Genomic DNA, 22,892 nt, shown 5'->3' with positions numbered 1-22,892 from the left:
GCTTTGGGGTTGTTTTGTTACCAGTACTGTTACATTGCGCAAAGAATAACGATGGAGGAGGACTACTCTTCAACTTCCCCTCAAATCAACACCTGAAACCTGGACACGGTTGGCTTTTACAACAGAGCAATGATCCCAAACACATCAAAATTGGTTTGGGAATGGATAAAGCTGGCTAACATTAAGCTTTAGGAATGGTCTTCCCAAAGCATAAACCTCAACCCTATTGAAACTTTGTGTACTACACGTCAGAGCTGGTTTCATACCAGGAAATTAACTTTCTGCCAAGAAGAGTGGTCAAATATTCAGCCAGAACTATACCAGAGGCTTGCTCATGCCTACCAAAACTATCTGGCTGCCGTGCATCGTGCTGAGGGACATCTAACCGATTATAAACACTTATAAGTCTGTATTTATACTTTCGACCCCATGTGGATTGGAGAAGATCCAAAGTGAGTAACACTCAGCCATTGTCTTTTAAAGTCATCAAAGATTTATGCTGTACAATCATTCCACCCCGGATAAAGAACAGTTCAATAAATCACTGAAAGCTAAAATTACCATGAAATTTGAAATGACCATGATGAGTGGATGTAAGAACTTTTGACCATAACGGTACCTGCAAAATAAAATAACACCAAATGTTAGCATGCTAACTTCATGCTGTATAACACAAAATATCACCCTTTTTGAATTTGTTCATCTTTAATTACTCTAATTAATTACTAAGCAGAACATTTTTTTTTATTAAGTGGGAAAAAAAAATATTTCAAGCTGCCTCATTCAGCTGTTCTTTAGGAAGCACTGTCATGGATTACACTCATTCATGTGAATGTAAACCTTCTACCTTTGGCTTACATCCAGCAGGGTGTTATTGCCTCCAATCTATCTTTATAGCTGCTGTAAAATGATTAATTCCCGACTGCTTCCCACCCCAGCCAGTAATAAACAATCTCATACATGTGTTTGGATAGAAATATGTGAGCAGGGAGCATAAACAACACGAGCTGTTTAATAAACCTTGTACAAATGTATCGTGAGCCTCTATTCATCTGGTGGGAAAAGTCTGCAGTGGAGTTTTAAAAATGAGATTATGACCGTAAAGCTTTGATCAAAACCAGATGTGGAAACATGCACCATGTTTGCAACCCAGCATTTATTCTCTGTGTCCAGGCCTGCACTGTCCTATTGGCTTAAGCTGTTTGCGTCTCTAAAAAGTGCTCCAGACACAGAACCATCTGCTTTGTGGTATGCAATCGACGTGAGGATGCATCACTTGACATTAAAGTGTGTGCAGCAGGAATAAAGTAGTTCAGCAGAGCTACGACGTGAACAATGGGGGCATTTACTCGAAAAGATGTCAGCATGAAAAAAGAAAAAGTGTCCTGATTCTGTCTTTCCTTTAAGCTTTGACCCCCTGAGGCTCTCGCTCATCCATAAAAATGATTGATTGCATTACGCGCTCAACTCAGCGGGAAAGAAGCACTAACGTACTCAGAGCTGTAATAACATTCAGTAAAGCAGCTGCTGCTGAAGTGAATCATGTACTAAGCTGCCCTCTTATATTAAAATAGACAAAACTGATGTACTGCTATCAACTTTTTAAATGTTGTACCCGATTGTGGAAGAGCTATATACAAGAGCATCTTAATGCTGTTAAGTTATGCCTGAAAGGAAAACTTTCATTTATGTTATTGTCATTATATCTAAAGTGAAACATATGAAGTTTTTTGTTTTAGTTGTGATGGTTATGGCTTATAGCTCATGAAAAACAGAAATCCAGTGTCTCAGATTGTTAGAATATTTCATCCAGTTAATTTATATACTCAGTACTTGACTGTGGCTCTGTTAGCAAGAATTACTGCATCAGGGTGGTGTAACACGGAGGTGATCGGGTTTTGGCGCTGCTGAGGCCAGGCTGTTTTCATGTTTCCCCCAGACTCTCTGTGAGGTTCAGATTAGGCGACCCGGCGGTAATAACACGGTGAGAAAAACATGCTAGTTTTGGTACCGTGGGCTGGTACTTATTCCTCCTGGAACAGGAAACCTGCACCTCCATAAAGCCTGTCCACAGATGGAAGCATGAAGTGCTCTAAAATCTCTCAGTGGACGCTGCATTGACTCTGGACTTGATAAAACACAGTGGCTAACCACCTCCAACAGCAGCAGATGACATGGCATGCCAACTCATCACAGCCTGCAGAAACTTCACCCTGGACTTCAAACACATTGGATTCTGTGGCTTTCCACTCTCCTTCCAGACTCCAGGACTTTGACTTCCAAACGAAATGCAAAATTTACTTTCACCTGAAGAGAACTTTGGACCAATGAGCAACAATCCAGTTCCTTTTTCTTCTTTGCCCACTTCTGACTATGTCTCTAGCTCAAGAGCAGCTTAATATTAGGAATACAACAGCTGTAGCTCCTTTTCTGAAGACATCTGTGCACTGAGCTGTTCAATTGGGTTCAAGTGTGGGATCTGGCTTGCATACTCAAGGACATTCGCAGAGTGGTCCTGAAGGCGCTCCTTTGTTATCTTGGCTATGTGCTTAGGGTCATTGTCCTGCTGGAAGATGAACCTTCGTCTCAGTCTGAAGTCCAGAGTGCTGTGCAGCAGTTTATCATAAAGGATGTCTATTTACATAGCTGCATTCATCTTTCCCTTGACCCTAACTAGTCTCCCAGTCCCTCCTGTTGAAAACTGTCCCCACAGCATGATGGTGCCACCACCATGCTTTACTGTAGGGATGGTATTGGCCAGGTGATGAGCGATGCCTGGTTTCCTTGGTATTCAGGCCAAAGAGTTCAATCTTTGTTTCATTAGACCAGAGGGTTTTATTTCTCGTGGTCTGAGATTCCTTCAGGTGTCTTATGACAAACTCCAGAGAGGCTGTAATGGGCCTGTTACTGAGGAGTGGCTTCCACCTGGCTGTTCTACCATACAGGCCTGATTAATGAAGTGCTGGAGAAATGATGACCCTATGCTTCGCATCTCACCAGAGAGCAGCTGGAGCTCTGTCAGTGTAACCGTCAAGTTCTTGGTCACCTGACTAAAGGCTAGCTCTAAGAAGAGACCTGTTGGCTCCAAATTTCTTCCATTTATGGGTGATGGAGGAGGCCACTGTGTTCATTGGGACTTTCAATCCTGCAGAATTTTTTTGTACCCTTCCCCAGATCTGCGCCTCGGTACAATCCTGTCTCCGAGATCTAAAAACAATTTGTTGGACTTCATGGCTTGGTTTGTGCGCTGACCTGTACTGTCAACTATGGGACCTCGTATATACAAGTGTGTGCCTTTCCAAATCACATCCAATTAACTGAAATCATCACAGGACTCCAGTTAAGCTATAGGAACAATGACGGATTGTAAGTTGAAACAGGATACACCTCACTTCAAGTCTGAGTGTCATGACAAAGGCTGTGAATACTTAGGTACATGTTAAACTTTTGTTCTTTATATTCAATAAAGTTTCAAGAATTTTAAACAAAGTTTTTCATGGAATTTTGAGGTACAAATGAATTTAATGCACATTGGAATAAAGTTGTAACATGACAAAATGTGGAACAAGAAAAGTGCTGTGAATACTTTCTAGATGCACTGCATCCCCCAAAACAAAATTAAATACATTCTAATAATTATTCTACTAGTTTGCGCTACCAGATTTTGTATTTTCATGAGCTACTACAAGCTGTAATCACAAAAATTTAAATGTGTAATGGCTTGAAATGTAAGTGCAGATAGATACTGAAATAGACAAGTTGCCAGTCCATTACAGGGATTGGCTCTGACAGCTGTAAACACTCATTTTCTGCCAGTTTCTTTTTTTATTCTTGTCTCTGTGTGATGTCTATAATCATCAGATGCACAGTTGTAAGCACAGAAGCCCCACCAACCTGCTGCTCAAACCCTTTGTTTATGAGTGGCAGCCAATCAGAAGAAAGCGAGAGATGCTAAAACAGCTTGTTTCAGAAGTTACTTAAATTTCCTGCATGTCTGCGGTGTTTCTAAAACCAGAAATTTCACAGGTCTCTTTAGAGGGAACAGCACATGTTCAAGATGTCTGTAAATGATAATAATTGTAATATAGCAAACAATGAGACAAACTGAATATTTAAGAAGGAAAAAAAAGAGTGAGAATGCTCAGTATTTAGGTCAGAGGATCACCCGTAGCAGCTTTGCTTGGACCTAATCTTGAAACCTCCATCATCAAAGTTGTATCCATCGTGGAGTTCAGTCCATGCTGACACAAGATCCCATTAGAAAACTGGAGAACAGGATCAACAGACAAATGTCAGAGGAAGTGAACATAAGCCATGGACCTTGAAGTTATGAACTGGGGTCGGGAAATAAAAGCATGCACTAGTCAGGCACACACTCATTCACAGTTATAAAGTGCGCATCTGCAGAAATCCTTCAGCTGTTTGCAGACTCTGCAGTAAACACTATTTCTGACGGTTTTTCTTGTCCTTTGTGCGATTTCCAGTTTCTCACTGGGCTCTAATTTGTTTAAAATGGGCTTTTTAGTGGAAACAGATGAGGTTCAATCTTTGACTTAATGCAGATTCAGTTTAACAAAAAAAGTGAGGGAGGACTAGTTCCTCCTTTGGACTTCTCTGGCTTCATCGCAGACCGCAGAAAGAATGAAAAATGACACAAGACCCACAAAGTCCTAAAAAATATTTAGGAGGCACAAGAGGAGGTCCCATTTCCTCTTCAAGTCTTTGTTCTGCTCTAGGTTGGTGGTCTCACCCTCACTCCAGCTCAGAGTTAAGGTAGTACAAAGTTGCATTATGTTTCAGTATTTCAAAGTAAGATCATCATTTTTTTCCACCTCTTATCGAGTAAACTGAGTTAGTCTGATCCAAGTTTTAATCACATGCTTCAGCAGAGTTGGAGCTGTAAACCCGCACTGTAGTTGTTCTCTGTTGGAGCCAGAGGAGAACAGAGGAGGCTCAGATTTCTTGGCTTGATATTTTCTGATTTTCCACTGTTGCCTTCACGTCCTCCAGAAAACATTGGAATTCTCATGACAGTTGCCCAAGGATACTGTCGATCCACAAACCCGTAGACGACCTGCTCGATCACCTGAGCCACATCTATTACGTTTTTTGTTTTACTTTAATTTAATTTGATCAAATTAACAAAAAGAAGAACTACTAACATTTTCTCTATTTTTATTCAACTTTAGTTGGCTTTTCAAGTTTACAAAACCGCTTTAGTTAGCTTTAATTTTTTTTCTTTAAATGTCCAGTTTTTTTCCTTTTATTTAACTTTTTTTTTTTTTTTTTTTTTTTTTTTTTTTTTTACATGTAGCTTCACTTTTTAGTTTAGCTTACCATACTAGCTATAATAACCTAGAAGCTGGTTTATTATTTCTGGTAGGATTTCATCATAAAGCTAAATCAGAGCTAAACAAAAAAAAAAAAAAAAAGGTGTTTCCTAGCTGTAGAATATTTTGTGCGCTTGTATTACAATCTGAATGCAAAGATAATATTATAACAACTTAAGGTCAGTGTGTTATTACTATCCCAGGAAGTAAAGCTTCCTGCATCCTTGGATCCTCAGCTAGGATGAGGAAATACTCCACAAAAACAAGCAAACACAGGTGGGGGGGAGGAAATTAGCCCATTAAAAACACAGTCCGTGTAACAATGAACAGGTGCAATAAAATTAAAAGAATACCAGCTTACAAACACACATTAGAAAACGTGTACAGCCTGACTGTAAATGCATTTCACAGTGTAGAAGAAACAGGATACGAGGGGTCCTTGAAGGCAGCACTTGACTGACAGTCCCGCAGTCTAATCCAGGGAGTGAGGACTCAGCAGCTCCGTTATGTGTCGAATCAACGTCGGCTCGGCGCTTACAGGCTGTGACTGAGAAAAACCCTGCCGTACTTCGCTCATTCAGCTCTTAAAGCTCACTTTTTCAGCTCAAGCCGTCGGGCTCCTCGCTACAGATTTGCTCCAGAGCCGGGACTCCGCAGACGTTACGTCGGGACAATGGAATCCAACGTTATCCCGGACAGTGTCCGCCATCAGCGGCTACAGCCGGGCATCGGATTCAGTTCGGGAGCGACCGGGACCCTCCGCTCCTCTCTCCGGCCCGGGGTTACGGTCCCCATCGCACCGTTGCTGTCCTCTCCGGCCTCTCTGGCGGCGTCCTCCGGGCCTCCTCCCCCGCCGCCTCCGCTGCAGCTCCACAGCCTGTACGGCGGAATGGGAGCGGGGCTGGGGCCGGGGGCTAGCGGTCACTGTAACCCGGGGAACCCGGCCGTGCTGAAGGAGGCGGTGGAGGCTGTGGTTCGCAGCTTCGCCAAACACACGCAGGGTTACGGCAGAGGTAATGTCCGCTGCTGACACTGTCCTGGAAATAGCGGCGTTAACGCGTGTCATACTGCTTCAGGCTGTAGCTGGGGAGGGGACTTTTGGAGAGCTGGAAACCACTTTCAGCTGCGCCATTTGTTTGGAAGGAAGGCACAAAAAACCTCCACCACACTTAGAACAAACTCCTGTAATTTCCACCTTTATCTCCGGTGTGTAAACACACCAGTGGTCATTTGCACCTGATGCAATGTTACCGTGAAGTTTCCTTTGATATTCGCTCCAGTCACTCCATCACAGGATTAACATCCAGGGGCTGCAGGGGTTTGCATTTACGAACAATACACTATTGTTCGTAAATTAGCCGTTACACTCATGTTACACGGTAAATAACAAGAATAGACACTGTGGAAATCGATAATAACCTTGAAAAATGAAAGAGCAGTGCCCCTATAAGGCTTTATGTACTTTATATTAAACTTTATATTATTACTTCATGATGTGCAAAATGCACATCATTAGTAATAATTACTTGAAAAATCCAGTTTAATTTAAAGTACTTGACTGATTTCTATCAGAGTTTTCCTAAAACTATCATTAGACCAAAAGCTTAAGTAATGTTAACATGTGTGCCTGTCCCAGGCTAATAGGATTTATTTCCAAAAGATGGTCCCCATGTGTCCCTAACTAACAGCCTCTCCCCCTGCATGCCAGTTAGGCTTCTTAACACAATTATTGGCAGCATTTTTTGAAGACTTTTGGCAGTAAAACACACACACGAGGTGATGTAATTAGGCTTTCCTATACTTTTGTTTTCAAGCGATTAAGTTGCAATTTCAAAAAGGCCTATTAAGTGTATTTAAAGGAGTACTATAAGAAAAAAAGGGGGGGGGGGGCATGTGTGCAAATACACCTTTGGAAAAGATTTCGTTGGACTTTCAAGTGGAGTTGCAGGATGTTCTATGACTGTAGTTTGGATCAGCTTCACATTACATCCTTCGATATCTCCGAGAGTTTCCTGTCTCTTTGCACTTTTGTTATGGAGGAAATCCTCCGAATTGGATAAAAACAGACCAAGAGGCCTTAATAAACCACTGTCACAAGCCTGAATTGGTTTGTTAGCCCCAGTTGCTGCACTACAGGCTGCAGACCTGCAATGCAAATCCAATATCTCGTCATACCTCCAGACTTTAAAATAGAGTAGATTCTGGACAAAAGCTGCAGTGGAAGTACAAAAAACAGTATTTGTAAAATAAGTTTTTTTAAACTTTATGTAAAAAGCATTAAACACACAAAAAAACTGTCTTTAAAGTAGCACCAACTCTTGCCCACATTAATGAGCAGATTTAGGCTGTTTCCGTTTCTTTAGGCTCTCTCTTTATGTAATCCCAGACTGACTTGACTTTGAGATCAGGGCTCCGTGGGGGCCTGACCATCTGTTGCGCCTCTCCTTGTTCGTGTTGACACTGAAGATGGTTCTTTACAACTCTGGCTGTGTCTTTGGACGCATTATCTGTCATCCTGCAGAGCGAGCTTAGGAGAGATCAGGCGCCTCCCTGATGGAAAGCAACCAAAATATTTAAAGTATCTAAAACATTTTAAAACTTTTGATAAAAACTGTGTCACAGAGTAAAAGCAAGAGAGCCGTGTGTGTTTAAAAAAATGATTTGGATTGTCCTTCAGGGCTCTATAGTATGGAAAATATGGCTTGTAGTTTGTTGACAGAAGCTTTAATTTTTTGTTTTTAATGTTCGACAAAGTGGCCTGGCCTCCAGAGCAAGATTCAGGCGGTAACTTCGTTCAAATCGTGTTGGCTGCACACATATTTCCCAACAGACCCCAAACCCAAGTAATCATTTATGACTCAGTTGCAGAGTTTGCAGCTTTCCATTGTTGTTTTTGTTTCCTTGTGGATGACATGAACTCCGTTCTCTCGTGTGAGGGCCAGAGTCGAGTGTTTTTCTCCAAGCCTCTCCTCTGAGGTGATGCAGAATTTCCTCTGGGCAGCCACCTAAAATCTTTCCGGAAAACCCTGTGGCATCCTGGAGACGACCTTCCCCTGCACCTTTCCATCTTTGTTTAGAGAGGATGTCGCAGAGCTCGCCTAACGGCTACAGACCAAAACATGTAAACTGCACTAATGATTTGTATTAGTGTGATGTAACAGGGCTTCTTCTTTTATCTGTGTGTCCTGCAGTGAACGTGGTGGAGGCTTTGCAGGAATTTTGGCAGATGAAGCTGACCAGAGGAGCCGACCTGAGGAACGGAGCCCTCGTTGTTTATGAAATGGTCCCGTCCAACAGCCCTCCTTATGTTTGCTATGTTAGCCTTCCAGGCGGCAGCTGCTTTGGAAGTTTCCAGGTGCAGTGTCTGCTTTCTGTTAGCGTGAATATTATGAAATATGCAGTACTGTATGAAAGTCTTTATACTTTGCTTCCAAAGGAGCCGGACTTCCTTGGAATTTTTAAAGCGGGTTTGGACATTGGCTGCTTTTTTACTCCGTTTCAAAGGAACTTTTTTTTATGCATGTCTGCACATAACAGACATCTTACAATTTTAAACTGCTGCCTGTCACAAGAACACATTTCTTTAGTCGAGCATGAAAAATGTGAAAGCTTAGGCATAAAATTGTATATATTTGTGATTTCCAAAGAGCTATTACTGGAAAACTTGGTATACGTCTCGATGGTGCGCAGTGGAGGACAAAAAAGAAGCAGGAAGCCTAAAAAACTATCTAGAGCATATGAACAGTATCTGAAGGTCACGTCCTTAAAAAAAACTCTCAAAGACCTGACAGGAGGGATGAACCAGTGCTGTGTCTACACGTAACAGACAACTCGGCAGTTAACCAACCAACCAAGTGTATCTTTAACTACTTTGTTGCTTTCATCCTGCCACAAAAACACATCATTTGTTCAATTTTCTTTAGCCGAGTCTGTAAAAATGCCAACAATAACATAGTTTGACAGGCATAAAGTTATATTTTCATATTAACGAGGTGATTCCCAAACATCTGTTGGCTGAAAACTTGGCATAATGCCTTGACAAAAGAAGTGGCCTAAAAACTATCTACATCAGACGAACGGTATTGGAAAGTTATTTACGTAAGAAATAGAAAGGAATCCAAAAAAGACCTGACAGGACCTGAGAGATGCATCTGGACCTTCAGCTGATCCATCTAATGTTCATTGAAGCCTCATCATAAATGTCCCTGTGGAAGGCTGGCTGTCAAGGAGTCATTCTTAAGGAAGGCTGAGTTATGCCAAATTACATGAGTGTCTACAGTCACGTGTAAAACAAGGTGGAGGCTCTGTCATGGTTTGAGGTTCCATTTCAGTCTGACGGACTTGTGAACGCAGAAAAGTGCCCTTAGATTTTGATTCAACATGCAACACCTTCTGAAAAGGATCCAATTCGCAACAACTTCAGTTTTCAGCACGCACAATGGACCACTATCAGTCATGGATTGGGCTCCCAGGTGCCGTCAACATCATTGGGATCATCTTGACATAAAACCGAACAAAAAGGCAGCCAACATCCAAAGAAACTACTTAAAGAAATGACAAGAAAGCTGCCAAAGCGAGCTCAGGCTGTGTTGAAGAATAAAGGTAGTCATACCAAGTACTGACTTTCGAGGTCATTAACTCTAATTTTCCTTCCCGCTTTCCCATCAACATATAAAAAAACGAGGAGTGGCTCAAGACTTTTTTTGCACGTTACTGTAAAAACACGCCATTGTCTTTGGTTGAACGTCAGTGAATGTGTTGTGGTTTGGTTATTCTGTTGCAAGCATTCCTAAAACCACAAGACCAAATATGGATGCAAGCTCAAAGCCACAAAGAGTCATTTAAAGACCGGCCGGGTTGTCGTTGGCCTTTTGACTGTTTATCTGTCCACTGATACATGCTCTCTTTGCTGTTTGACAGTTCTGTCCCACAAAGGCAGAGGCGAGACGCAGCGCCGCCAAAATCGCCCTGATGAACTCCGTTTTTAACGAACATCCCTCGCGTCGGATTACAGACGACTTCATTGAGAAGAGCGTGAATGAGGCGTTGGCCTCCTTTAATGTAAGTTTAAAAAAAGAACTGCAGAGAACTCAAAGTTGTGTTTGTACGACTGTCAGTCAAGTAGGATGGTCGATTTGAACGCGCTTCCAAAAACATGATGTATTAGGTTAATTTTGCTCAGTTGCTGGCATCATACGCATGGATTGTTTTGTTTTTTTACACATAGTAAATATTATGAAAGTGTATACTATGGATACAAATAGCTGATGCTTCTCAAAATTAAATGAAGGAAAATTACACTGCATTGGACTGACTCCCAAACTCAACACAAATATGTGCCAAATATCTGTAGGGAGATATGAGTAAGTAGCATTTACTATGTAAGCTCAACCTGTGGCTGACTTGACTTTAAGTGCTTGTCTATGCTCACAGGGAAACAGAGAAGAGGCCGACAACCCCAACACAGGGATCGGGGCGTTTCGCTTCATGCTCGAGTCCAATAAAGGAAAGTCCATGCTGGAGTTTCAGGTGCGTGTTTTAAGTAGCTTTTTAAAAAAACAAACAAAAAGAAAACTTATGATAAATGTAGGCCCAGAGCCTGTATGAGAGTAGCTACATACAGAACACGTATGCATAAAAGTAGCAGTTTTATGTGTAAATGTTCGCCCAAAAGTGATAATATGTAGTTAGTTTGGCCCCACAGTGTTGAATTACTGGTCTCTTATTCTTGGTCTCGGCTGTGTTTGTCTTCCAGGAGCTGATGACTGTGTTCCAGCTGCTGCACTGGAACGGAAGCCTCAAAGCCATGAGAGAACGACAATGTTCCCGACAGGTAAAGCCAACAAATGCCTTCTATTATACAAAAATAGTAACAGTTTTCAGCTACTTTTATTTTATTTTTTTAATGAACAAATTTCCCAGTAATCAGTCACAAAATTAAACCTACTGAGAGGTGAAGTGAAAAAAAAAGAGATTATCTCCACAGTGCAATGTCCTGCTGTTTCTTAGCTCCTCACCAAAATGCAAAACTTGCTCAGGAACAGCTCAAGGACCACAATGAAAAGCCCAAATTCCTATTCTTTTCCCTTTGTAAGAGTCGGGACAGATTCAATCAATCGAGGCCCCACCCAGCAACCCACATATCCAAAACGATCCGCATCCAGCGTCCCAGTGGCAGACACCAAAACACTCCCAAAGAGGTCCTGTGTCCACGCCCAGATGGGCCACAGCTGTTTTGGTGACCAACACAAAATCTGACTGGTGGTTTTAATGTTGTGGCCGATCAGCGTTTAGCAGGGCTTTTTCTCTGTGACAGGACTGTTCTAGATAAATTTGTAGTTATCTTTCTCACCATGAGCAGTGAGTGAAAAAAGAGCAAAAACAAAGCATGTGCCTCCTAAAATATGTGTGTTTCAAAATAATCCCCATTTATCTCAAATTGGGCTTTTGTACAGCCCCTTAGCCCATCCTCTGAAAGTTGTTGTAGCGCCAGTTAGGGTCTCCCTCCTTTTAAGGCAGCCACATGAAGCCGCTTTAAAAGGAGGTGCGGTGTAGTCGAAGCTTTGTGCATGATATGATCATAAAAATGAATTCTTTGCATTTTTCTTCTAATTTAAAACTCCTTTTTTGGCATCATACAGAGCCAAGAGTAGAAAAAACTGTCTGCACATACGTTGACCTCTCTTGAGAGACAACAGAGAGTGCCTACAGCCATCTGTGAAATATGGTGGAGGCTCTGTCATGGTTTTGGGGCAGCATTTCAGCCAGTGGTGATGGAGGTCTTGTCAAAAATGATGGAATTATGAATGCATGACAGTGTGACAGTGATCACAAACACACTGCCAGTGCAGTGAAAGCATACCTGCATAGAAAAACACACAGCGGAGCACTATCAGGGCCATGGATTGGCCTCCCCACAGGCTGGATTTCAGCATTACTGCAGCAGTGTGGGATCATCTAAAGATAGCGAACATCCAAAATAGAGCTTTTCATGTTTTTCAAGAAGTCTAGAGGACAAATAAGAATAAAGGTGGTCCAAATGTTGACTTTCAACCTTGTTAGGATTGTACAACTCTGTTTCTGTCTTATATATACTGTATTTCTGTGCATGTTTACTGTGCTTATTTCACATTTTCACCAAAAATTATAAAGAAATTTCATGTCTTATGAAATTTAAAATGAAGTTTTATTAGGTTCAGCATCAGAATCTGAATAACTCGAGGAATATCTAATTGGGAATGCTGTTTCCCACTATCACATCTTCTGACTCTAAATGACTTTCTGGCTGAACTTGCAGGAGGTGCTGGCTCACTACTCCCATCGGGCTCTGGATGATGACATGCGCACTCAGATGGCCGCCGACTGGGTGAACCGAGAGCAGAGCGTAGCGGGCACCATCGCGCAGGAGCTGGCCACGACAGAGCGGGAACTAGAGGACGCCAGGCTGGCGGGCAGAGAACTGCGTTTTTACAAAGAGAAGAAGGACATCCTCATGTTAGCTGTGGGTCAGCTCAGTGCAGCCAACACCGCCACTCTGCCATCACACTAAACCAACCGTATGGAAACATGCCTTCACACTCCGTAGGATTCCTGGTAACAGTACTGATCACTTCATAGGTGACTTCTCAGAACGTTTTAGGTTTTGTTTTGTTTCGTGTACCAGGTAATCAAGCCTTGACTTACAGTATGCACATCTTGTCCATAAAACAAATACTAGCCGCTATAGCCCGTTACCTCTTTGTGCCTAGTAATTACAGGATGACAGTGCTTTTTTTCTAGATGCCTGTAAAAGTGCTCGGCATTCAATGTGACTGGGATTTACATGTTTTGTTTTCATTATTTCATACTGTACTTACTCAAAGTAGACCTATGGAGACAAAACCTTTATGGATCAGTGAATGTACGGGGCATAAAATGACCCATCAGACCAAAACCTAATGAGGTATAGCTCCTGTGTTTCTTCTCGGCTTTGGTTTGTTTTGGTTGGTTGTAGTATTTGGGATGGGAAGATGCCAAAATTGATGATGCAAGAAGCCTGTGTTTGTTCATGAATAAAGCACAGGAACAGAGGTCACCCACTCAGCAAGATATGAATGAAGGGAATAAAAGATCCCAGCTAATATCACCGGTTTTCTGTAATGGATGTGCAACCTGCTCCTACAGGTTTTTTATGGGAAGCAGCCTCTAATAATACTAGACTTCCAGTAAGCACAGAAATACGCTTATTGACTCATGTAATAATAATTTGTGGGTAATTTGCAAAAGAAGAAACATGTCAGCAGGTAATTGATGCTCTGACAGCAGCTCAGGTTAAAAAAAAAGATCAAATATTAAACCACCACTATGCCGTTGTACTTCAGCTTTTCTTGCAAAGGCATTTTTTAAAGCTTCGTCTCTTGCTTGGCGACGATGACACTAGCCGAATGTATCATTTTTAATGCGTTATCAGCAAAAAGGACCTGCAAAGCAACACGACTTACAAAAACTGCAAAATCTGCTCTTGTGATGCAGATTGTGTTGGTCAGCTAGTGGAGTTCAAACAAAGTGAGTGTTTGTTAGGACTTAAATGTAGGTCAGGGTCTCAGCAGTTAAAAAATGGAGGCCAGAGAATGAGTTGGGCTTTTTTTCTCTTTTTTTTTTTTTTAAAAGCTGAACCATCAGTTTTGAGTCATTGTAGTCAGAACAGTGCCAGCTTCTGTGGTCTAAGTTTTTTTTGAGATACTGGAAGAAGGAATTGGGTTTTGGCAGTGTTATAATGTCTGCATGCCAAAAAAATGTAATATAACAGGCATTTATTACCATTTTTTCCCGTAAATGTCATAACTTTATATTTGTTCGTCTTTATAAAATGCATTTTTATATGTTGTAGGGATAAAGGCGTTTTAACAAGCAGCATTAAAAAGACCCCACACAAGTTTTAATTGATGTGATATGGTTCTTTTGGATGTAATGAAAGTCAGACAACAGGAGGGCTCGTTCTTGCTGCTGAATGCTGGATTATTAGCAGGAGCAGAACCCGATTATACGAAATATAAAGAAAGAACAAACAAAGAAAAAGTGCAGGAAGTTTCTATAACTCATCTCTGGAGTCTTTGTGCCTTTATGAAAATGGTAGCTAGCAATGTTTGAACAGTCCTCTTTACACATGCGGTTAATTTCTTACTGTTACAGAATTTTAAAAGAATAGTTCAAACATTTGGGGGAAATTTACTCTAAGAATTTGATTGACGTTACACGAAGGGCGGTCTGGTTAATATGAAGCTAAATAAAGCCGCTTCGCCATAGATTAGCATAAAGACTGAAAACGGATGTAAACAAGTTCCCACACTCGGCCCCAAAGGTAACAAAATCTGACCAATGTTACTTCATTGGTCTGAATCACAGACTGTATAAAAAAGATGGACATAGCTTCTCTGCTAATATAGAAGCTTGTGAGCTACCAATGTATAGCAAACGTTGAATGGCTCTTTGCAGAAATGGATAAAGGTGTGTTCATGTCAAAGTGTTAGACAGCTGATGACAAGGAAATGATCTGCCTTCACAGAGCTTTCTGATTGGCAGAGCTAGCTAAATTTCAACTTAACTTGAAATTTCAAGTTAGGAATGGCGATTTTTAAAATTTTTTTTCCAGCAAACAAGCCCCTGTAGTCTGAAAAGTGAAGCCAGTGCAGAAGTGCCTTCAACCTGCATTCTTTATAATTGTCAACTCCTCTGGAATGACTGACCCCAGTCACTACTTTCCTTATGTCATTGTGGTCCCTTTTAACACACAGCATGATGTCTGTTGGTAAATTATGAGCTGGTGTTGACTATGATAAAATACGGTGTGTGCTAGACCAGGACTGTTGTGGAGGGCCGGATCAATAAGCTGAACTACTTTCTGCTCAGTATTCATTTTTATCTCTTCATAAGCTTATTGATCCAGCCGTCCACAACAGTCCCAGTTTCTCACCACTTGTTTGTTATGTCTGGTATCAAAACAGTCCAAAATGCCAAATGCAGGGCTTCCAAACCAGTGGGTGATGACATGGTGGCTACGTCCGTCTTTTAATTACAGTCTGAAGTGGCATCTGTGCTGGGTAATACTTCCAGTACCTGCAGAGTGTTTTATTCAAATAATTTCCTTAATATGCTACATGGCGATTGTGAAGGATGTATTTAATATTATTACCTTTGGTATAAATTTATAAACATTATATACTGATTCTGTTTCTGTTTTCTTTTTTTGTGCCCACTTTGCAGCATATGTGTGTGGTGCAAATATAAAAATGTTGACTTTGCAGTTCTCTTTAATTAATAATGCAAATTTATAATTGACAGAAAAAGTCATCTTTATATATCCTGGTTAATATCTTCAACTTTTTCAAATGTGTAAATTTCAAATCAGTAAATTTTAAACTTGGTACTAAACAGATTGCCAGGATTTCATATGCAGAAACACTTTCAGGGATTTTATCCTTCTTTGACTCAATTAAGAAAAGTAAATGTGATTAATGAGGAAATCTCAAGCAGTGTTTTAATGAACTGCTTAACGGGAAGGAGGCTGAGGCTGTTTGTTTCAATTTAGATGCTCAACTTCTGGTTTGTTTGGTTTTTATAGTTTGTTTGTTTTTATAGCCACAAGCCATTAATCTCAAGGCTCCTTCTGTAAAAATGCCTTTGATCTTTCTTTGTTATCAATATAATTGAAGTTTTTTTGAACCGTATGTTTGTTTTTTGCCATTTGTTTGCTAAAAAAACAGTTTTGGCTCTACATGTTTTTGTTTTTTTGTTTTTTTTGCTTTGATGCATGATGTGTTGATTAAGTTCTGGTTTTATATGTTTCATATTCTATACAGTATTGTTTTATAAGAGTGTTTCTCGAGGTCCTTACTGTTTGTATTTTCTATGAACATTTTGTATTCCATGTTTATACTTTTAGTAGATTTATATGTATATGTAATAAATTTGCTGTTACAAATGGCACTGTGTCGAGCCACTTGTTTTCAGTGACTGAAAATCAAGGCCACACACACACACACACAGTGGTAATAATTTAATATTCCAAATTAATAAAAATGCATATTCCAGATTTTTAGAGTATAAAAGCACTGATTTCATTCACTTTATTTTTTTTAAATTATGCAATAACTTGCAAATGCCACCAGAAGGCATAACAGCCTTCCACCCACAATCTTAGTTAGGCATCGTAGGCATCAAAACCAAACACGATTAACATTACAGAGCAATACTGGTGCATTTATCTTTCCTCTTTCAGAGCCCACAAGAGTTATCAAAGTAAAAACAACTTTAATAGACTAATTTCCTCTATTACCTCAGATAATCAAAGGACTTGATACCCCTGTCCAGGTTGCTCAGGATCTTGAATGGCAGCATCACCAACTGGATAGGGAGCTGCGCCTGACCGGGATCACTTGATTCTCATGGGGGTCGTTTTAGGAGATTTAGGAGATTGAACCATTAAGTTCAATCTCCTAAATCTGGGTGACATATAAATCAAATGATTCAGCCAAGATGATCGCATGGGATCCAGACTGTTGTCCATACTGCCATCAACGAAATGCTACCCTACCGTGTGCAGGACAGAAAGAAAGAGGGAGAGCTTTTAACCTGAATCCTTTAGAATCCTAAATGAGACTACAACCCCACTGACTACCTAACTACAACTAAGCTACTCAGTACCTGGACTGTGTTTGTGAAACTAATTAATTATGTTTGTTATTATTAAATTAAAATAAATTAATAATAAGTTGTTTGGAATTTTTCTTTTTTTTTTTTGGAAAATTGTGTCCAGAAGCATTAAAAAATAATTAAATTCAATTCTAGCTGAAATGAACTCGTTTTTCACATAATGTTCTTTAAAATCCGACATTTAATATCATACCAGAAAAAATTAAATTAAATTAAATTAAATTAAATTAAATTAAATTAAATTAAATTAAATTAAATTAAATTATTTTTTTGTTTTATACTTCCGGTACACAACATCGGAAGAGGCGGGGTTTTATTGTGCTGCGCTCCCCCTGCGTTGGTCATTCAACATGGCAGCGGGACCAATTTCAGAAAGAAACCAAGGTAAACTCATCATTAAACTCTGTTTTGTTTCTTTGCACTTCTCATTCATAAAAGTGCTGGTACATTTCACCGGAACCGGCTCATTTTTACGTACCGACTGCCTCCTTTAGACAGCAGTTTGTGATAAACAAATGGCAGATCACATGGAAACATTGAGTTGTCGCTAGCTTAGCATGTCGCTGATTTTCCTTTGCAAACAGACTTTTTAATCCTTTTACTTGTTACTTATATAGAAGCCAGTTCAGCGATGGTTTTTGGTTGTTTTAAAGTGCGACTCTTCCAAACAAATTAGCAGCAGACTTAACGTCTAGTTGTCCAACAACTACAAGTAGCCGAAGAAGCTAACAACATAGCTTATAGCTTGACTCGGCGGTCATGTTAAACATATTAAACGTCTTTGTTTCGTATCGTGCTGATTTTATACGGGGCTATTTTATTTCTTGATGTGGGTATACAGATATAGGTATTTTAGATGTAAACACTAAACGTGAGTTTCCTGATTAAATATTGTACACGTATAATAAATGTGAGGAGAGTGTGAGAGGCAATAAAGCAACTTTAAGAAGAAGCAAGTAAATAATTTATAAATCTTTTATCCGGTCACAACGCATAGTTATCTGTACACATCTTCTGGCTGAATTATATTAACAGGCCTTCCAAAGGACACAAGCGACTGGATCTCACTGATTAACTAATTTATTTCCAAATATTAGCTATTTTTCTATTCTTGAAGTTTCTCCATCGACTTTTACTTTAATGTCACGTGTGTCCACTGAAAAAGAGATTGACGACCTGTGATGACGCACTGATCATTATGAGGTTTATTTTCTCTTCATGTTTTAGACGCTACTGTATATGTTGGTGGTTTGGATGAGAAAGTGTCTGAGCCGTTACTATGGGAGCTTTTCCTGCAGGCTGGTCCTGTGGTCAACACACACATGCCCAAAGACAGAGTCACAGGCCAACATCAAGGTAAGTAATCAGATCACCTTTTTGGTACGTGTTTTGAAGGATCACTAAAAACAAGCTCATCTAACAGTTTTTGCTACTTTCTCAGGCTATGGCTTTGTGGAGTTCCTCAGTGAAGAGGATGCCGACTATGCCATCAAAATCATGAATATGATAAAGCTCTATGGCAAACCGATCAGGGTTAATAAAGCTTCTGCACACAACAAAAACCTGGATGTCGGTGCTAACATCTTCATCGGTAACCTGGACCCAGAGATTGATGAGAAACTGCTCTACGACACGTTCAGTGCCTTTGGTGTGATCCTCCAGACGCCAAAGATCATGAGAGACCCAGACACCGGCAACTCTAAGGGTTATGCTTTCATCAATTTTGCCAGCTTCGATGCATCCGATGCCGCCATTGAGGCCATGAACGGCCAGTACCTCTGCAACAGGCCCATCACAGTGTCGTATGCCTTCAAGAAAGATTCCAAAGGAGAGCGTCACGGCTCGGCCGCAGAGCGACTCCTGGCCGCTCAGAATCCTCTCTCCCAGGCAGACAGGCCTCACCAGCTGTTTGCAGATGCTCCTCCACCGCCAACGGCTCCAACGCCAGTCCTGACCACGCTGGGAGCTGCGATGGCCATTCCAGGTAAGCAAATGGAAGTTGTTTTATTGCATTTTGGGCATTTGAACATTGCTGTGGGGTGTTACACAACATTTCAGGCACCGTTCATCAGGTAATGTGGAAAAATCTTGTTTCCGTTAATAAGAAGTTAATAGGTGTCGATTTTAAGTGATTAGCTTACAAGATGAATTTGGGTTTCTGGTACAACTTGACCTACTTCCAGGAAAAAGAAGTAATCAAACTGGAGTGGTCTAAGAATAAAAGTTGTTCCTCATACGTTTTAATCTCTTTTTACATTATGCTCACATGGAACTTCCTGTAGTTTACTTTACATCTGAATGGTTGGACATTAAATAAAAAGAGCAGTATCTATTACACAGAGTTTGTCCAGTGGGCTGTGATGATATATTTTAAATAGTTTTGTCTGTCTAAGAGAACGATGCAGTACTTGAATGATTATCTTAGAATTGCTGTTCAACAGCCAGCCCCATCTTGGGCTCGTTATTCATGGCAGTTAATTATATTACTCTGTTAAACTATCGATTAAAGTACAAACGGCGTCAGTTAAACTTAATTTACGAAAGCGTGAGTTTGCCTTCTTTTGCACACACACAATCCAATTGTTGACCAGATCCTGTTTGGAAATAGACAGGACGTTATACCTGCTGCTCATGCTTCCTGTACGCTCAGTTATTGTGATCATTTTATTCTAAGAAGTAATAAATTCTGAGTAATTAGCAGGTGATATGCCGGTGATATGCGGTCATGTTGTTGTGCTTCCTTTTGTTCTTCTCGGGATAATCTCTAAACAGCAGCAGTATGTGATTAATTGTTATAGATTACAGGCTGTCATGGGAGTAGATGAGTTTCCATCATGAGCATTAAGATGATGTAGGAAGTGTGTCTGTGCTGCTCTGGATGATGCCTCTTTTATCAGTAGGTGATAAAGAGATTATTTTTAATCTAACTAATCTTGATCAGTGTGTGGAGTAAAGTGAACATGACAGCTGACAGATTGGTCCTTTAATGAAGTTCTTCATAGATATTACATTAGCTACCATGGGTAGATCATTATAAGTCACATTGCTCTGCTCAAATGTGAAATATGAGACTCACTTTGCAAATGCAACCTGTTTGCGTGCAGGCATGCCACCTCCTGGTGCTTTCCCTCCTGTTCCTCCACCTGGATCGATACCTCCATCAATGCCCCCTGCTATGGCTATACCACCAGTAGCTGTGACACCAGGCCCGCAGGGTGGTGGCGGACCTCCACCCGGACCACCACCGTTCCCTCCTGGCAGCATGCATCCAGGTAAAGCTACATTTATGCTTTCAATGTGTTTCCATATTCATTCCTTGTGGAAAGTAATGCAGTAGTACGTTATAAAAGTTTAGATATGTATATTTACATGCTTTTTATGTAGTTCTTGTACATATGAGCCTGCATGACGTTATCAGTTATAGATTACCTGTGTTTGGCGTATTTAAATATACCTGGAGTTTCACTCTTACCAGTTTGGTCCATGTGGACAAATGTTAAGCTTGAGCTTGCTTTGTTGCTGCCATGCAGGTATGCCTCAGATGCCCATGCCTCCTCCTGCTCCTCCTGGTATGGTGCCTCCGCCTCCTGCTCCACCAGGATCAAACCCCCGGGCACCGCCGCCCCCCAGCATGCCTCCACCCCCACCTATGGGCATGCCTCCCAGAGCGCCATATGGGCCTCCCACAGGTAAGCGCTGTGGCATCTCCTTCAGTCTTTGTTGTCTAATAAAAGTTTCTCTGAGCACCAAAATAAGAGGAAAAGTCCTTCAAAGAAACATTTCCCTGTAAAAAGAATCATTGAAGGGTTCTCTCCGTAACACAACTGATATTATGCATTGAAAATGGTTTTGCTGTCTTGCGCTCAGGTTGCGCTGTTGTTGATGAAACACATTGATAATTTAGCATATAAAATAAACATTTGAGCTGTGAGATGATTTGGAAAGCAGTCAAATGTTCATTGACTCATGCTGATGCCTGTGAAGGTACCCTACTAAAATTTGTGAGCCAAGCCTTAAAAAATGTATTATTGCTGTTACACCAGCCAGCTGTGGCACAAAATCTGGGCTCTGATACCCAGAAGAAAGGATATGGGAAGGAAGCTGAATAAGATGTAACATCATGTTGGGCGGCATGGCAAGACAGCAGTTAGCACTGTTGCGTCATGGCAAGAAGGTTTCTGGTGTGAACCCCGGCTCCTGGTAGCGTTTTACAGCGGTTTTATCAGACTGTGACCACTTGTTCTCTCTCTCTCAGGCCCTCCTGTCCCTCCAGGCATGAGAGGGCCTCCTCCTCCCATGCCTCCACCTGGCTATGGTGCCGGTCCTCCTCGACCACCTCCCTTTGGCTTCCAGAGAGGACCTCCGATGCCACCGAGGCCCCCAGGTGTCCCCCCACGGGCTCCTCTGAGAGCACCGATGCCATCGTAATTCCTGTTAGATAACTGTCTGTCATTTTGCTTTTTTTTAAAAAACGCATCCTTAGGCTTAGTTTGTAAGCGTGAGAGTAATTTAACCACCTGTTTGTATTTTGGGGTTTTTTTGGTCATTGTACAGATGAACAACAAATAAAAATTTTAGTACAATTCTTTACTGTTTTTATTTACTCTGACAACAAAACACAGCATCAAATAACAGACTTGTGGCTCTAAAAGGGACACAGATCAGATGTTGCTTTCAAAGTATAGTTTTATTCCTCCCGGAGCATCTGTGTGCTCAGAAATCTTATAGAAGAATTGTTGAAACTATTGCTCCTAGGTGAGCTGTTGTGGGGGCATGGGAGGAGGTCCGGGGGGTGTACCCAGGACAGCTGGAGGAACTGGAAACTGCTGGAATGACAGTGTCACTGTGCCTAGTGAAGACATACACTGAGAGGGTCCTTTAAGCTTGAATGAAATTTACAGCTGCCCACATGGATAAACCAAACTCCTCCTGGATGAAGGTTTTATGATCAGAGGAGACAAAAATTGAGTAAAGGTGAGGATTTCACACCTAACAACAGCACCAGCTGTCAAGCATGGTGGTGGTAGCATCATGCTGTGTGGCTGTTTTGCTAGCAGTGGTACTGGTACACTGCACAAAGTGTATAGAAAAATGAAGAAGGCGTATTACTTCAAACCAAGTCCTAGATGTTTTTAACTTGTACACAGTTGCGTGTTCCAACAGGACAATGATTCCACGCACATCAAAACTGGATTTGAATGGATAAAGCAGGCTAACCTTCTGGAAAGCCCAACCTCAAGCCTGCTGAAAATCTGTGGGCTACAATTTAAAGCTGGGTCGGTACCAGGAAACTTACCAGTTTAAATGAACTACCAATTCTGCCAAGAAGCATGAGCAAATATCGAGCTAGAATTATGCCAGAAGTTTGCTGATTGCTACCAAAAACACTGTGCAATTTGAAAAGGCTCACTTAACTAAGCATTAGTGGGGATTATGTACACAGGAAAATGGCGAGAATGATTTTTCCAGAGTTAACATTTTCATCTAAGAATAATTTTTACTCATTTTGGATTGTAATCATTTCGATTGGCCACTGGAGTTGAACAGAGAAAAAAAAAACGGAGGAAATTCCTAAGTTTCCTAAGTTTCCTTTCTGCTGCTGTCCCGCAGTGGAACAGAGACAACTGTCAGCGGTAAGCCAGGTAAGTGAGTAAAGTGCTTAATAATGATTTCATTTAGGATAAAATGGGGATTTTTTTGTTTATCTGAAAGGTAACGCCTGTAAGTAACATTAAAGCTTGCGAGTTTGTGACAAGGTTGGTTAGGGGGGAGCAAGCATGGGAGAAGGCGCTGGATCCGGGGAAGGGAGTGTGGTATCAGTGTGCATGTGTGCGTGCGTGTCGGGGTGTGTGTCCTGAGTTCAGCCTGAGA

At 41.1% G+C, this 22,892-nt stretch overlaps 2 protein-coding genes across 2 annotated transcripts; both read left to right on the top strand.

Moving 5' to 3' along the window:
* The first annotated feature begins 5,813 nt into the window (after nt 1–5,813).
* Nucleotides 5,814–15,496, top strand: lix1l (limb and CNS expressed 1 like). The gene is made up of 6 exons (XM_085346837.1): nt 5,814–6,343; nt 8,522–8,685; nt 10,251–10,391; nt 10,764–10,859; nt 11,086–11,163; nt 12,628–15,496. Exons 1-6 carry the CDS (start codon nt 6,004–6,006, stop codon nt 12,877–12,879), a joined length of 1,071 nt encoding a protein of 356 aa, XP_085202963.1. The 5' UTR covers nt 5,814–6,003; the 3' UTR covers nt 12,880–15,496.
* A 1,849-nt stretch (nt 15,497–17,345) lies between these two features.
* sf3b4 (splicing factor 3b, subunit 4) lies at nt 17,346–21,547 on the top strand. Its single transcript, XM_085346540.1, has 6 exons — nt 17,346–17,405; nt 18,249–18,377; nt 18,463–19,005; nt 20,126–20,293; nt 20,552–20,710; nt 21,277–21,547. Exons 1-6 carry the CDS (start codon nt 17,372–17,374, stop codon nt 21,447–21,449), a joined length of 1,206 nt encoding a protein of 401 aa, XP_085202666.1. The 5' UTR covers nt 17,346–17,371; the 3' UTR covers nt 21,450–21,547.
* The last annotated feature ends 1,345 nt before the right edge of the window (nt 21,548–22,892 follow it).

The sequence above is a fragment of the Diplotaxodon limnothrissa genome, linkage group LG22, assembly GCF_057381915.1.
Source record: "Diplotaxodon limnothrissa isolate DT_005_m linkage group LG22, D_limnothrissa_male_GT1.1, whole genome shotgun sequence".
Taxonomy (NCBI): domain Eukaryota; kingdom Metazoa; phylum Chordata; class Actinopteri; order Cichliformes; family Cichlidae; genus Diplotaxodon; species Diplotaxodon limnothrissa.
Note: the sequence above shows the minus strand (reverse complement) of the source record. Positions and strands in the feature narration are given on the sequence as shown.

Coding starts and splice junctions, on each gene's coding strand:
- sf3b4 (XM_085346540.1), top strand. CDS start 17,372: ATGGCAGCGGGACCAATTTCAGAAAGAAACCAAG. Junction 18,378..18,462: donor AGTCACAGGCCAACATCAAG/GTAAGTAATCAG, acceptor CTACTTTCTCAG/GCTATGGCTTTGTGGAGTTC. Junction 20,711..21,276: donor GCCATATGGGCCTCCCACAG/GTAAGCGCTGTG, acceptor TCTCTCTCTCAG/GCCCTCCTGTCCCTCCAGGC.
- lix1l (XM_085346837.1), top strand. CDS start 6,004: ATGGAATCCAACGTTATCCCGGACAGTGTCCGCCATCAGCGGCTACAG. Junction 10,860..11,085: donor AGTCCATGCTGGAGTTTCAG/GTGCGTGTTTTA, acceptor TTTGTCTTCCAG/GAGCTGATGACTGTGTTCCA. Junction 11,164..12,627: donor AACGACAATGTTCCCGACAG/GTAAAGCCAACA, acceptor CTGAACTTGCAG/GAGGTGCTGGCTCACTACTC.